This window comes from Chelonoidis abingdonii, chromosome 6, assembly GCF_003597395.2.
Source record: "Chelonoidis abingdonii isolate Lonesome George chromosome 6, CheloAbing_2.0, whole genome shotgun sequence".
NCBI lineage: Eukaryota > Metazoa > Chordata > Testudines > Testudinidae > Chelonoidis > Chelonoidis abingdonii.
Window position 1 is genome coordinate 84,864,696 of NC_133774.1, and position 13,273 is coordinate 84,877,968.

General features: G+C 49.5%; 1 protein-coding gene across 2 annotated transcripts in view; it reads left to right on the top strand.

Annotated features, from left to right (window-relative positions):
* SPTLC1 (serine palmitoyltransferase long chain base subunit 1) overlaps positions 1-13,273 on the top strand; it is a 56,881-nt gene that overhangs the window by 21,207 nt on the left and 22,401 nt on the right. For both annotated transcript variants that reach the window (XM_032786538.2, XM_075067190.1), the window contains exon 6: positions 672-804. In XM_032786538.2, coding sequence (XP_032642429.2) covers positions 672-804 — 133 coding nt within the window. The remainder of the gene's footprint in view (positions 1-671; positions 805-13,273) is intronic.

Consider the following 13,273-nt stretch of genomic DNA (forward strand, 5'->3'; position numbering starts at 1 on the left):
CAGGCACCAGCTTTCCAAGCAGGTGCTTGGGGTGGCAATCTGCAGCAGCCCGTGTGTTTTTGCCCCCATCAGCACGCCGAACTGCCACCACAGACGGCGGAGGCAGTCCATCTGCTGTTAGGGCAGCTCGCACGTTTCCGCGGTGGCAGCAATTCAGCGGCAGCTTCTATGTTCAGCTGTCCATAGCGGCACAGCTTCTGTCTTCAGCCAGAAGACAGAAGCTGCTGCCGAATTGCTGCCACCTTGGAAACATGCGTGCTGCCCTAATGGCACACAGACAGCCCCCGCCGTCAGCGGCAGCAATTCGGCAAAAACAGTAGAGCCGGCCCTGGTGCTTACAGTCTAAATGTAAGGAAATTCTCATTGCTGTTCTGAGTACACAGGCATATTAGTTTTACAAATATGTATATGGTTTGGCAACTGTTAGAACTTCTGATGCTTGGATTTGACAAACACCACTCAGTGCCCGTCAAGGATTGATGCATCAGCTTTGGTGTTTAGTGATTCATTTACTGTGACACTGTTACCACTGGTAAACAATTACACTTTTCCTCAGCAAATTCCTGTTTCAGTACATGGCTGTGTTAATTTCCAAGTACAAACTGTTAAGCCATTCTGCAACAAAAGCAGAACAATTAAACTTGTCTAAGAATTTTTAATTTTTTTCTCAGATGTACACTTGGAATTGGAAGATCGGCTAGCAAAATTTATGAGGACAGAGGAATCCATTATATACTCATATGGATTTGCCACAATTGCCAGTGCTATTCCAGCATATTCAAAGCGAGGGGACATAGTGTTTGTGTAAGTAACACTTACCTTTCACAGATCCCAGAGTAAAATTTCTGGGGGGTGAGGTAGAATATTATTCAGATCCTGAAGAACTCCTTCATTGTATGTGTTCAAAAGTCTGATATTCCCTAGCCAGATAACTGCATCTCCACATAGATTTGTACATTTAATATTCAATTGTGCCTGAGGAGCATACAGTGCAGTTTAGGAGGAGGGATGCGAAGATGGCTATTTTGTTGGCTGTGTATTAGGTAATTCCCCTGGCTTAAATTAGAACATTTTGAAACTCACTTTAACTTGAATCACCTACTGGTGAACTCAATGGGTTGTGGTGGGGAAGCCGTAAACCAACTCTGTGCCACTAGACAGTCTTGCACCCCACTGGGATGATCCTAATTATAGCAAAGCTGACTACAGGAGAGCCACTTCTTGTCAGGTGCACACTGCAAAGCAGCCTGAATGGAGAGGAGAATCTGGGACATATTTTCTAAAGTTGAATGTCTACAATGAATAGAAGTTGTCATGAAATAGCTTAAGCTTGATCAGTAGGTTGAAAGTCAGATTGGATTAAAATGAAAAAGTTTGTCATAAGAATAAAAGGAAAACTTTAATAAAACCATTTTGTAGAGCAATGTAACCTTGTTTGTATAATTATATTTAACGTGTTAGCTGATCAGTGGGCCTAAAAGTCCTGTCTCTTCTGATTTGTTCTTCAGACCAAATGTGCTAGCTTTCAGTTGTTGCTGTTACCCAAGAAAATCAGACTTTGGCAGTAATTGCCAACTAAGGAGGGAAACACAAGTTCCCTTGTATGTAAGGATTGTATGCACGGAATAGCAAGAGTGCAGTGGTTAATTTTCATGTATCAGCCATTGTGCAGTGTTGTTGGCAGCTAATTTGAGATGGGCCGGCTTTTCTGTCTTGCCTGCAGGGCCTTCCTAACTGTTAGAAGGGTCAGGGGAAAGATGCCAGCCCAGATTGACAAGTTAAATCTGACAGCACTCATGCCAGTCTAAATCTCAAATTGTATATGGAAGGCGAGAACACTGAGGTACATGCTCTCTGAGATAGTGGGGCTGTAGGTCACTTTATACTTAGATATGCAGATGCTCTGTCATGCCAAAAATACCATAAGACTAATATCTTTGAAAGAACTAACACTGTGACATAGCAGAAATTTTAATCATAAGCAAGATTGAATGGAGCAGCTAGAGCTTGAGTTTGAGGGCAAGCTTCTGTGAGGTACTGAACTCATTCTGAAGAGACTTGAATATTAAATATAAAATAAAATTGTTTTCAGAAATATTTCTACTGCCTTCTGGTTACCCTGTGACATTTCGAGCTACGGTTACCTATATGACAATCACTTTTTTTTTTTGGTAAAGAGGAAAGTAAGAGGGTTGTACCACAAACTACACTTCTTGTAGAAACTTACAAAATTATTTGCAGATCACCATTGTGGGGTGTGATGTAATGTACTCATCTTATCTTATTTCTCTGTAAAACCTCAGTCAGCTTGAATTTTAACTTCGAAAATTAGTTCTACTCTAAAAATTGACTGACCACACTTTTAAAAAGTAACGGGTTCCATGCCTAATTGTCTACCTTAATTTCCACCTAAAACGTATTCAACTTCAGAAAAAACAACTTTTGCTTTTAACTTCGGGTTGCCAACTTTCTAATTGCAGAAAACTGAGCACCCTTTCCCTGCCCTTTCCTTGAGGCCCTAGCCACTCCGTTCTCGCCTATCTCTGTCACTCACTCTTCCCCACCCTCGCTCATTTGCTCATTTTCACTAGGCTGGATAGGGGGTGAGGGCTCAGTTATACACATGTAACCTAAGCATCATGATTATGCCCTCTGATATCAGCAAATTACAACTTAATGAACAGTTTTATCAGTGTGAAAGGGGAAAATATACTCTCACTTCCTTCTAATTAAAAACAGGCATACTTGTGGCACCTTAGAGCAGGCCTGCACAACTCGTAAAGCGGCGAGGGCCATATTACTCTAAAGAAAACAGCTGAGGGCTGAAATCTCCCAGCCCCGCAGACACACCCTGTCCCAGGGTCGCCCAGCCTTGTGGAAACAAACCCTCCTTTCCCAGTGCCGCCCCACCAAAACAGCTGTGGGCCAAAAAGGAAGGTTGGGGGTGGGGAGGTGACACCTTATTTGAAATCAATCATGGGCTCCCAACTGAAGAGGTGGCTGGGAGCCCTCAGGGTCAAATTAAAGGGCCCGGGGCTCCGGCAGCTGGGGGAACCCGGCAGGGCCGGCTCTAGGTTTTTTGCTGTCCGAAGCAAAAAAAAAAAAAATTTGGCTGCCTCCCGTCCCAGCCCTGGGCTCCCCCTTGTACCCCCCTGCTGCCCCAGTCCTGAGCTGTCCCCTCACCGACCCACACCCCCTGCCACCTCAGCGCTGGGCTTCCCTCTTTCCTCCCCACCAGTGCCCTCCCCTCACCCAGCTGCTGCATCAGCCCTGGGCTCCCCCCCATCAGTGCCCCACACACACATACCTCCTGCCACCCCAGCCCTGGGTCACTGGTGACACTCCCAGGGCGGGTCATTCAGCAAGAATTTTGGATGTGCACAAAACACAGATGGGTTTGGTTCCCATATGGTTACAGAGCTGCAGTAAAGTGGAACAATTTTCAGCTTGTGTGATTGGAGGGTAACTGGATGCATATTATAAGACTGTCCTCCATAAATGAGGAAAAGTTGAGGTGCCTTTATTATTCTTTTGTTCCACTCTTTCTTTCTATGGGGAATTTGCCAATGCAATATCACTGTCTTTCTTTTAAACAAACAAAAAGGCAATGGCTGTTGAAAATAGCAATTCCAGTCCTAATAAGCATTTCTTGCTCAATTTTATCCTACTTTTTCTACAGCAAGTTACAGTGGATCAGTATATTTGATTTGGGAGAAATAAAGTAACAGCTGCCCAAACTGAGCTTGAGCACTCCTGAATTTTGAGGTGTTCAAATCTGGAAGGCAGGTGCTGGGAGGGCTGTGGGCTCCTTGGGGATGCATGGCAGCAACGTGTCTGGAGCTGCATGGAGCCAGACGTGCTGGTCTGAGTGGCACGGTAAGGGAGCTGGAGGTTGGAGAAGGGGTAGGAGATTCCGGGGGCCAGTGATGGGACAGGGAGCAGGGGGGGTTGGATGAGACGGAGGTTCAGGGGGACAGGCAGCAGTTGGATAGGCATGGGAGTCCCAGGGGTTTATCAGGGGACAGGTAGGGAGTGAGGTCCTGGGGGAAAGTTAGGGGGGGTCTCAGGAGGGGGCAGTTGGGGACAAGGAGAAGGGAGGCTTAGATAGGGGCTGGGGTCCAAAGGGGCAGTTAGGGGCAGGGGTCTCAGGAGGGGGCAATCGGGGGACAAGGAGCAGCAGCATTTAGATAGGGGATGAGGGTTCTGGGGGGCAGTTGGAGCAGGGGTCCCAGGAGGGGGCAATCAGCGGTCACGGGCCAGGATTTAAAGGGCTCTGGGCTGCCCACAGCCACGGGGAGCCCTGAGCCCTTTAAATCTCAGCCGCAGCTGGGAATCTCTGCGGGCAGCCTAGAGCCCTTTGACTCCTGGCCGTGGCTGAGATTTAAAGGGCTCAGGGCTCCCTGTGGCTGCGGGCAACCCAGAGCTCTTTGATTCCCGGCCATGGCCAGGAGTCAAAGGACTCTGGGCTGCCCGCAGAGCCGCCGTGTGCAGGGGATTTAGAATCCTCCTGCGGGCCGCATGTTGTGCAGGCCTGACTTAGAGACTAACAAATTTATTTGAGCATAAGCTTTCGTGGACTACAGCCCACTTAACTGGATGCATAGAATGGAACATATAGCAAAGAGATGTATATACATACAGAGAACATGAAAAGGTGGGGGTTGTCCTACCCACGCTAAGAGGCTAATTAATTAAGATGTGCTGTAATCACCAGGAGAGAGAAAAAACTTTTGAAGTGATAATCAAGATAGACACTGACAACAAGTTGTGAGGATACTTAACATGGGGAAATATGTGTGTAATAGCTCAGCCATTACAAACTCTATTCAAACCTGAGTTGATGGGGTCTAAATTTGTATATTAATTCAAGTTCAGCAGTTTCTCGGAGTCTGTCTGTTTCTGAAGCTTTTCTGTTGCAATATTGCCACCTTTAAGTCTGTTACTGAGTGACCTGAGAGGTTGAAGTGTTATCCTACAGGTTTTTGAATGTTACGATTCATGATGTCAGATTTGTGTCCATTTATTCTTTTTCGTAGAGACTGTCCAGTTTGGCCAGTGTACATGGGAGAGGGGCATTGCTGGCACATGATGGCATATATCGCATTAGTAGAGGTGCAGGTGAATGAGTCCCGATGGCATGGCTGATGTGATTAGGTCCTATGATGGCATCACTTGAATAGATATGTGGACAGAGTTGCCATCGGGTTTTATTGCAAGGATAGGTCCTGGGTTAGTGTTTTTGTTCTGTGGTGTGTGGTTGCTGGTGAGTATTTGCTTCAGGTTGTGGGGCTGTCTGTAAGTGAGGACAGGTCTGTCTCCCAAGATCTGTGAGGGTGAGGGATCATCTTTCAGGATAGGTTGTAGATCTTTGATGCACTGGAGAGGTTTTAGTTGGGGGCTGAAGATGACAGCTAGTGGCGTCCTGTTATTTCTTTGTTGGGCCTATCCTGTAGTAGGTACTTCTGGCTACACTTCTGGTGCTAGCAATCTGTCTTTTCACTTCAACAGGTGGATACTGTAGTTTTAAGAATGCTTGATAGAGATCTTGTAGGTGTTTGTCTCTGTCTGAGGGATCGGAGCAAAAGCGGTTGTATTTTAGAGATTGGCTGTAGACGATGGATCATGTGGTGTGTCCTGGATGGAAGCTGGAGGCATGTAGGTAAGTATAGAAGTCAGTAGGTTTCCTGTATAGGGTGATGTTTATGTGACCATTGCTTATTAGCACAGTAGTGTCAAGGAAATGGACCCCTTGTGTGGATTGGTCTAGGCTGAGGTTGATGGTGGGATGGAAATTGTTGAAATCATGGTGAAATTCCTCAAGGGCTTCTTTTCCATGGTTCCAGATGATAAAAATGTCATCAATGTAGCGCAAGTAGAGTAGGGGCGTTGGAGGATGAGAGCTAAGAAAGCGTTGGTCTAAGTCAGCCAAAAAAATATTGGCATACTGTGGGGCCATGCGGGTACCCATAGCAGTGCTGCTGACTTGAAGGTATATAGTGTCCCCAAATGTGAAATAGTTGTGGGTGAGGACAAAGTCACAAAGTTCAGCCACCAGGTTTGCCGTGACATTATCAGGGATACCGTTTCTGATAACTTGTAGTCCATCTTTTTGTGGCATGTTGGTGTAGAGGGCTTCTACATCAGGATGATAGCCAGGATGTGTTTTTCTGGAAGATCACTGATGGATTGTAGTTTCTTCAGGAAGTCAGTGGTGTCTCAAAGATAGCTAGGAGTGCTGGTAGCCTAGGGCCTGAGGAGAGAGTCCACATAGCCAGATAATCCTGCCATTAGGGTGCCAATGCTTGAGATGATGGGGCGTCCAGGATTTCCAGGTTTAGGGATCTTGGGTAGCATATAGAATGCCCATGGTTGGGGTTCTAGGCCTGTCTGTACAGATCTGTTCCTGTGCTTTTTCAGGGAGTTTCTTGAGCAGATGGTGTAGTTCTTTGAGTGTTTGCTCATATTAATTCCAGTTAGGTGTGCGCGCGCCGCATGCACATTCGTCGGAAGATTTTTACCCTAGCAAAACTCGGTGTGCCGGCAGGATACCCCCTGGAGTGGCACCACTATGGTGCCAGATATATACTCCTGCCAGCCCATCCACCCCTTAGTTCCTTTTTACCGCCCGTGTCGGTCGTTGGAACAGTGGAGCGCGGCTTAGCTGATCTCCACCTCCCTAGCTATTGGCTCGTTTCTAATAGTTATTGTGTATATCGTTCGATCTTCTATATTTCTAGTTAGTTTCTAGTTTTAGTAGTTCTTTGTAGTAGTTATTGTATACAGTTAAGGGGGATCGGGGGTTAGCCCCTTCTCCACACCCGGTACCAGGGCCCATGCCCGGCTCACCGGGCTTCAAACCGTGCTTGGCCTGTCATAGGCCGATACCCACAGGAGACCCTCATGACTCCTGTTTAAAGTGCTCGGGCGAATCCCACCTCGCAGACAAGTGCTGCATCTGCAAGGCTTTCAAGCCCCGGACGAAAAAGGAACGGGACTTTCATCTAAAGCAACTCTTGATGGAGGCAGCTCTAACTCCTTCATCTTCGGCACCGACTGTGGCACCGGGGACAAGTGCCTCCTCCGCACCGGAGCACACAGCTACAGTGAAGGCTCCTCGACACCACGTTTCACCGGGCCAAGCTCCTGCCCGGCACCGCTCTCTCTCCCCAAGGACCAAGAAGCATAAGACTCCTGCAGCTCCCGTATCTATGCCGCAGTCAGAGCGTACAACTAGGTCGGACCACCCAGCACCATCAACTGCCACGGCACCGAAGTCTTCTGCACCGTTGATTCCGGTCTCCCAAGAGCCGTCGAGTCCGGTGCCTATCAGCTCCCCAGCACACGCCGTGGTTGAGCTTATTGTGCCCTCCACACCGGGGACGTTCTCCACTGTAAGGCAGTTGATTGCCTTGACGGAGCCCGAGCTGCCTCAACCCCTGGCACCTCCAGTGCGGGTTGTTCAATCACTGGGCGAGCCCACTATGATGAGACCATCCTCGTCCGGTACCACCAAACGTCGCCGGTCACAGTCCAGGTCCCGCAGGCACACTCGGTCCCGTCATCGATCCCGGTCCCGATGCCGCTCGCAGTCCCGGTACCGCTCTCCATCTAGGTACCGGTCGTACTCGCAGCACTATTCGAGATCCCAGTCGCCGTCCCGATACTCTCGGTATCGGTCCAGGTCCTGGCACTGCTCACGGCACCGTACCTCTCGCAGCCGAGCTCAGCACAGAGATTCAAGGCACTGGTCGACCTCCCGGTACCGCGCTGGTCGCAGGTCCCGGTCTCACTGCCGACACCGGTACGAATCCCAGTACCGTTCTCCGGTACCACGTGGAGAAGGATCGAATGGACGCAGAGACCGTGCCCAAATGGCCTCAGCGTCTCCGTGGCCTTCTCATCATCCATCCGTCTCATCCCATGTGGACAGTGCTTCCTATGGGGATTTGGATACTCGCACCCATGGCCCGGACCGGGGACCTCATCAGTGGTCCTTTTGGACACCTTGGGCTTATCACTAAGCCCAAGGGGAACCCGCTGGCCCATCACGCTCCAGTCCCTCAGAACACCGCGTGCCAGAGGCCATTGTTAGCAGACCTCCTCTGGCTGGTACGGAGGAAGCTCCTACCCACGCACCGGACCCACACGATCTTCCGGCTCCAGAGGTCCCGCAGGATCAGGAGTCAGTACAGGACCCACTTGTCCCGGGGCTGTCATCTTCCTCTTCTCCGGATGAGGCAATAGTGGGGACGTCATCATCGGGCCTGCCTCCAATTGACCTCAGGTCACACCAGGACCCTCTGCGGTGTGTTGCCCAGAATGTCAACTTGCCGGTAGAGGAAGTTTCAGAGGTGGAAGACCCGGTGATAAGTATATTGCCGGCGGAGACACCAACTAGAGTGGCTCTCCCCTTCATCCGTTCGATCCAGGCTAGAGCAGACACCATCTGGCAATCCCTGGCATCCATCCCGCCCACAGCCAGAGGGGTCGAACGGAAATACATGGTGCCTTCCAAAGGGTATGAGTACCTATGTGTGCACTCCCCTCCCTGTTCATTGGTTGTACAGTCCGTCAATGAATGGGAGCGCCATGGCCAACGAGCCCCTGCACCTAAATCAAGGGAGGCCAGGCGAATGAATTCGTTGGGACGAAAAATCTATTCCGCGGGAGGCTTCCAGCTCAGGGTAGCAAACCAACAAGCCCTCCTGAGTAGGTACAACTACAACACCTGGGAGGCTGTAGGGAAGTTTATAGAGCTGGTCCCGCAGGACTCCTGCCAGGAATTTACAGCACTGCTGGAGGAAGGAAAGAGAGTAGCGCGGACCTCCCTACAGGCCTCGCTGGATTCCACTGATTCGGCAGCTACAACGGTCACCTCTGGAATAGCCATACAATGTATATCATGGCTACAAATGTCAGGCCTGCCACCTGAACTTCAACATACTATACAAGACTTACCATTTGATGGCCAGGGCCTGTTCTCACAAAAGACAGACCCTAGGCTTCAGAGTCTAAAAGACAACAGCATAATTATGCGTTCGCTGGGAATACATACACCACAGACTCAAAGACGGTCCTTCCGCTCCCAACCTCAGCACCCTTACCCCCCACTTAGGCCAAGGCAAGACTTTACCAGAAGGTGAGGTCGTACCAACCGCGGACGTCAGTCTGGACCTCAAGGGGGTAACAATTCCGGTCTCACCAAGCCAACAGCGGGACCCAAATCAAACTTTTGAGGGTGCGCCCAAGAGCAGTGTACCAACTGTCTCCCAGGATCCTTTTCAGTTCTACAACCGCCTTTCCCCATTCCTCCCTGCATGGTCCCAATTAACTTCGGATCTTTGGGTCCTATGCACGGTGGAGCTTGGATACCATCTTCAGTTTCTTTCACGCCTCCCTCCCAATCCCCCTCCTCATCTCTCTTCAGGGACCCCTCTCACGAGCAACTCCTCCTGCAGGAGGTTCGGAGGCTCCTTACAATTGGAGCTATAGAGGAGGTACAGGAGGAATTAAGGGGCAAGGGGTTTTATTCCCGATTATTTCCTAATCCCTAAGGCGAAAGGGGGCCTCTGGCCTATCCTAGACCTGCGAGGACTGAAAAAATTCATGAAAAAGTTCAAGTTCCTCATGGTATCCCTGGGAACCATCATTCCTTCCCTGGATCCCGGAGATTGGTACGCCACTCTCGACATGAAGGACACATATTTCCACATTGCAATTTACCCCCTGCACAGACGGTATCTACACATTGTGGTGAATCATCAACATTATCAGTTTACGGTCCTTCCCTTTGGCCTCTCCTCGGCCCCTCGGGTATTCACGAAGTGTATGGCAATAGTCGCCTCTTCCCTACATTGTCGTCGAATACATGTCTGCCCATACCTCGACGACTGGCTTATTCGAGGGACTTCCAAGGCACAAGTCACCAGTCATGTGACCATCATCAAGGACCTATTCATGCGTCTAGGCCTGATAATCAATTTAGAAAAGTCCACTCTGGTGCCTATGCAGAGGATAGAGTTCATCGGAGCCATGCTGGACTCTAATCTTGCAACGGCCAGTTTGCCTCTACTTCGTTTTCAGGCTGTAGTCTCCCTTGTACAAAGACTTCAAAGCTTCCCAACAACCTCTGCCTGCACTTGCCTTGACCTCCTCGGTCACATGTCTGCATGCACATTCGTCACAAACCACGCCAGACTGTGGATGAATCCTCTTCAAACTTGGCTCGCCTCAGCCTATCATCCGGGCAGAGACACCATAGACATTATACTCACAATCCCGCCGAGCATTCTAGGCTCCCTCGACTGGTGGCAGACGCCATCCCTGGTGTGTGCAAGTCTGCCATTCCATCCACCACAGCCCTCCACGTCCCTAACAACGGACGCGTCATCTCTCAGCTGGGGTGCTCACCTAGGGCACCTTCGCACTCAAGGCCTTTGGTCGTCTCGGGAGTTGGCCTTACACATAAATGTCCAAGAACTGAGAGTGGTCCAACTGGCGTGCCGAGCATTCCAGCATCATCTATGGGGCCGTTGTATTGCAGTGTTCACAGACAACACAACGGCCATGTATTACATAAACAAACAGGGAGGGACATGGTCCTCCCCCCCCTTTGTCGGGAGGCCATTCAACTGTGGGACTTCTGCATAGCCCACTCAATAGACCTGGAAGCCTCCTTTCTCCCAGGAGTCCAGAACACTCTCGCAGATCAACTGAGCAGATTCTTCCTGTCTCACGAGTGGTCCATCCATCCGGATAGTCTCCTTTCTGTATTCCGGAAGTGGGGCTTTCCCCACATAGACCTCTTTGTCTCCAGAGAGAACAGGAAATGCCAGATGTTCTGCTCCCTACAAGGTCGCTCCCCGGGCTCCCTCTCGGACGCGTTCCTAATTCCGTGGAAAGGTCGCCTATTTTATGCCTTCCCACCATTTCCTCTCACCCACAGAGTTTTACTCAAGCTCCGCAGGGACAACAGCCCAGCTAATACTGATTGCTCTGGCATGGCTGAGACAGCACTGGTACACCGGGCTGCTCGACCTTTCTCTGGCAGACCTGTTACCTCTGCCACTCTACCTGGACCTCATAACTCAGGACTTCGGCAGGCTTCACCACCCGGACCTGCAATCCCTCTATCTGACAGCATGGCTGCTGTCTGGTTGAGCCAATCTGAGTTGCGTTGCTCCACCTCAGTGCAACAGGTGCTGCTGGGAAGCAGAAAGCCTTCCACGTGGATGACATATCTCGCCAAATGGAAGCGCATCTCCCACTGGTGCGCCCAGCATGACTTTATCCCAGAAGGTGTCTCGGTCCCCATTATCTTGGACTATTTATGGTCCCTCAAGGAGCAGGGCCTGGCGATCTCTTCTATAAGGGTGCATCTTGCAGCTATTTCCACCTTCCATCCTGGGGAAACTGGCAATTCAATCTTTTCTCACCCCAAAGTTTCCAGATTCCTCAAAGGCTTGGAGCGACTCTACCCTCAGGGATCTAAACCTTGTATTAGCTAGGCTCATGAGTCCCCCCCTTTGAGCCTCTAGCCACATGCTTGCTGCTGTACCTGTCCTGGAAGACAGCCTTCCTCGTCGCTATCACCTCGGCTAGGCGAGTCTCGGAACTTTGAGCTTTGACTGTGGATCCCCCATATACGGTATTCCACAATGATAAGGTACAGCTGCAACCACACCCGGCATTCCTCCCTAAAGTAGTCTCTGCCTTCCATGTTAATCAAGACATCTTTCTACCAGTCTTTTTCCCGAAGCTGCACTTATTGCGTCAGGAACAACAGCTGCATGCTTTGGATGTCCGCAGGGCTCTCGCCTTTTATATCGAGAGGACCAAACCCTTCCGACGTTCGCCTCAGCTATTTATAGCGGTGGCAGAGCGCATGAAGGGCATGCCAATCTCTTCCCAACGGATTTCATCTTGGGTGACATCCTGTATCCGGGCATCCTATGACTTGGCTCACGTCCCAACTAGCCATCTCACTGCCCATTCTACTCAGGCTCAAGCCTCATCTGCCGCTTTCCTGGCCCATGTTCCCATCCAGGAAATATGTCGTGCGGCTACCTGATCTTCCATCCACACCTTTGCATCACACTACTCATTGGTCCAGCAGTCCAGAGACGATGCCGCATTTCACTCAGCGGTCTTACATTCCACAACGTCTCGCTCCCAACTTCACCACCTGGGTAAGGCTTGGGGAATCACCTAACTGGAATGGATATGAGCAAGCACTCAAAGAAGAAAAGACGGTTACTCACCTTTGTAACTGTTGTTCTTCAAGATGTGTTGCTCATATCCATTCGAAACCCGCCCTTCTTCCCCACTGTCAGAGTAACTGGCAAGAAGGAACTGAGGGGCGGGTGGGCCAGCAGGGGTATATATCTGGCACCATAGCAGTGCCACTCCAGGGGGCGCCCTGCCAGCCCACCGAGTGTTGCTAGGGTAAAAATCTTCTGATGAACGTGCACGCGGCGTGCGCACACCTAACTGGAATGGATATGAGCAACACATCTCAAAGAACAACAGTTACAAAGGTGAGTAACCGTCTTTTTCTTTTGGTAACCCTCAGTGGGATCAGAGGGTAATGGCTTGTAGAATGTGGTGTTAGAGAGCTATCTGGCAGCCTCTTGTTCATATTCCACCTTATTCATGACAACGACAGCACCTCCTTTATCAGCCTTTTTGATGATGATATCAGAGTTCTGATGGCGTTGTGTTGAGCATGGCTGAGGTTATGGGGCAAGTGATCCGGCGTTTCCACAATTTCAGCCGTGCACGTCGATGGAAGCAATCTATGTAGAAGTCCAGTCTGTTGTTTCAACCTTCAGGAGGTGTCCACGCAGAATCCATTTTTGTTTTGGTAGTGCTGGTAGGGAGGATTCTGGGGGTTAGTATGTTGTTCAGAGGTGTATTGGAAATATTCTAGTACTTCTAGTTGTATTAGCTCCACCAGGCATACAGGAATAAACTGTTGTTAATGTTAGCCAACAATTTTATACTCACAAGGAATAGCTGTAATAATTAAGGTGCCATTTTTACACACCTGTTTTGAAGATTAGCACGGGGCACTATAACCTATTTTGTGCTAAAATATAAAAATACCTGTAAATAGTATTTGTGCCATTTTTAAAGTGCTGTAAGAATATTAAGATTGGGCCAGGACATGTTACATACCATAAGGTGTGATCACTTTTTGTCTGTGAGAAACTCCCTTCATTGTTAATGGGACTTGCTTATAAATTAATGCATTTAGGAAGATGATATACTTGGG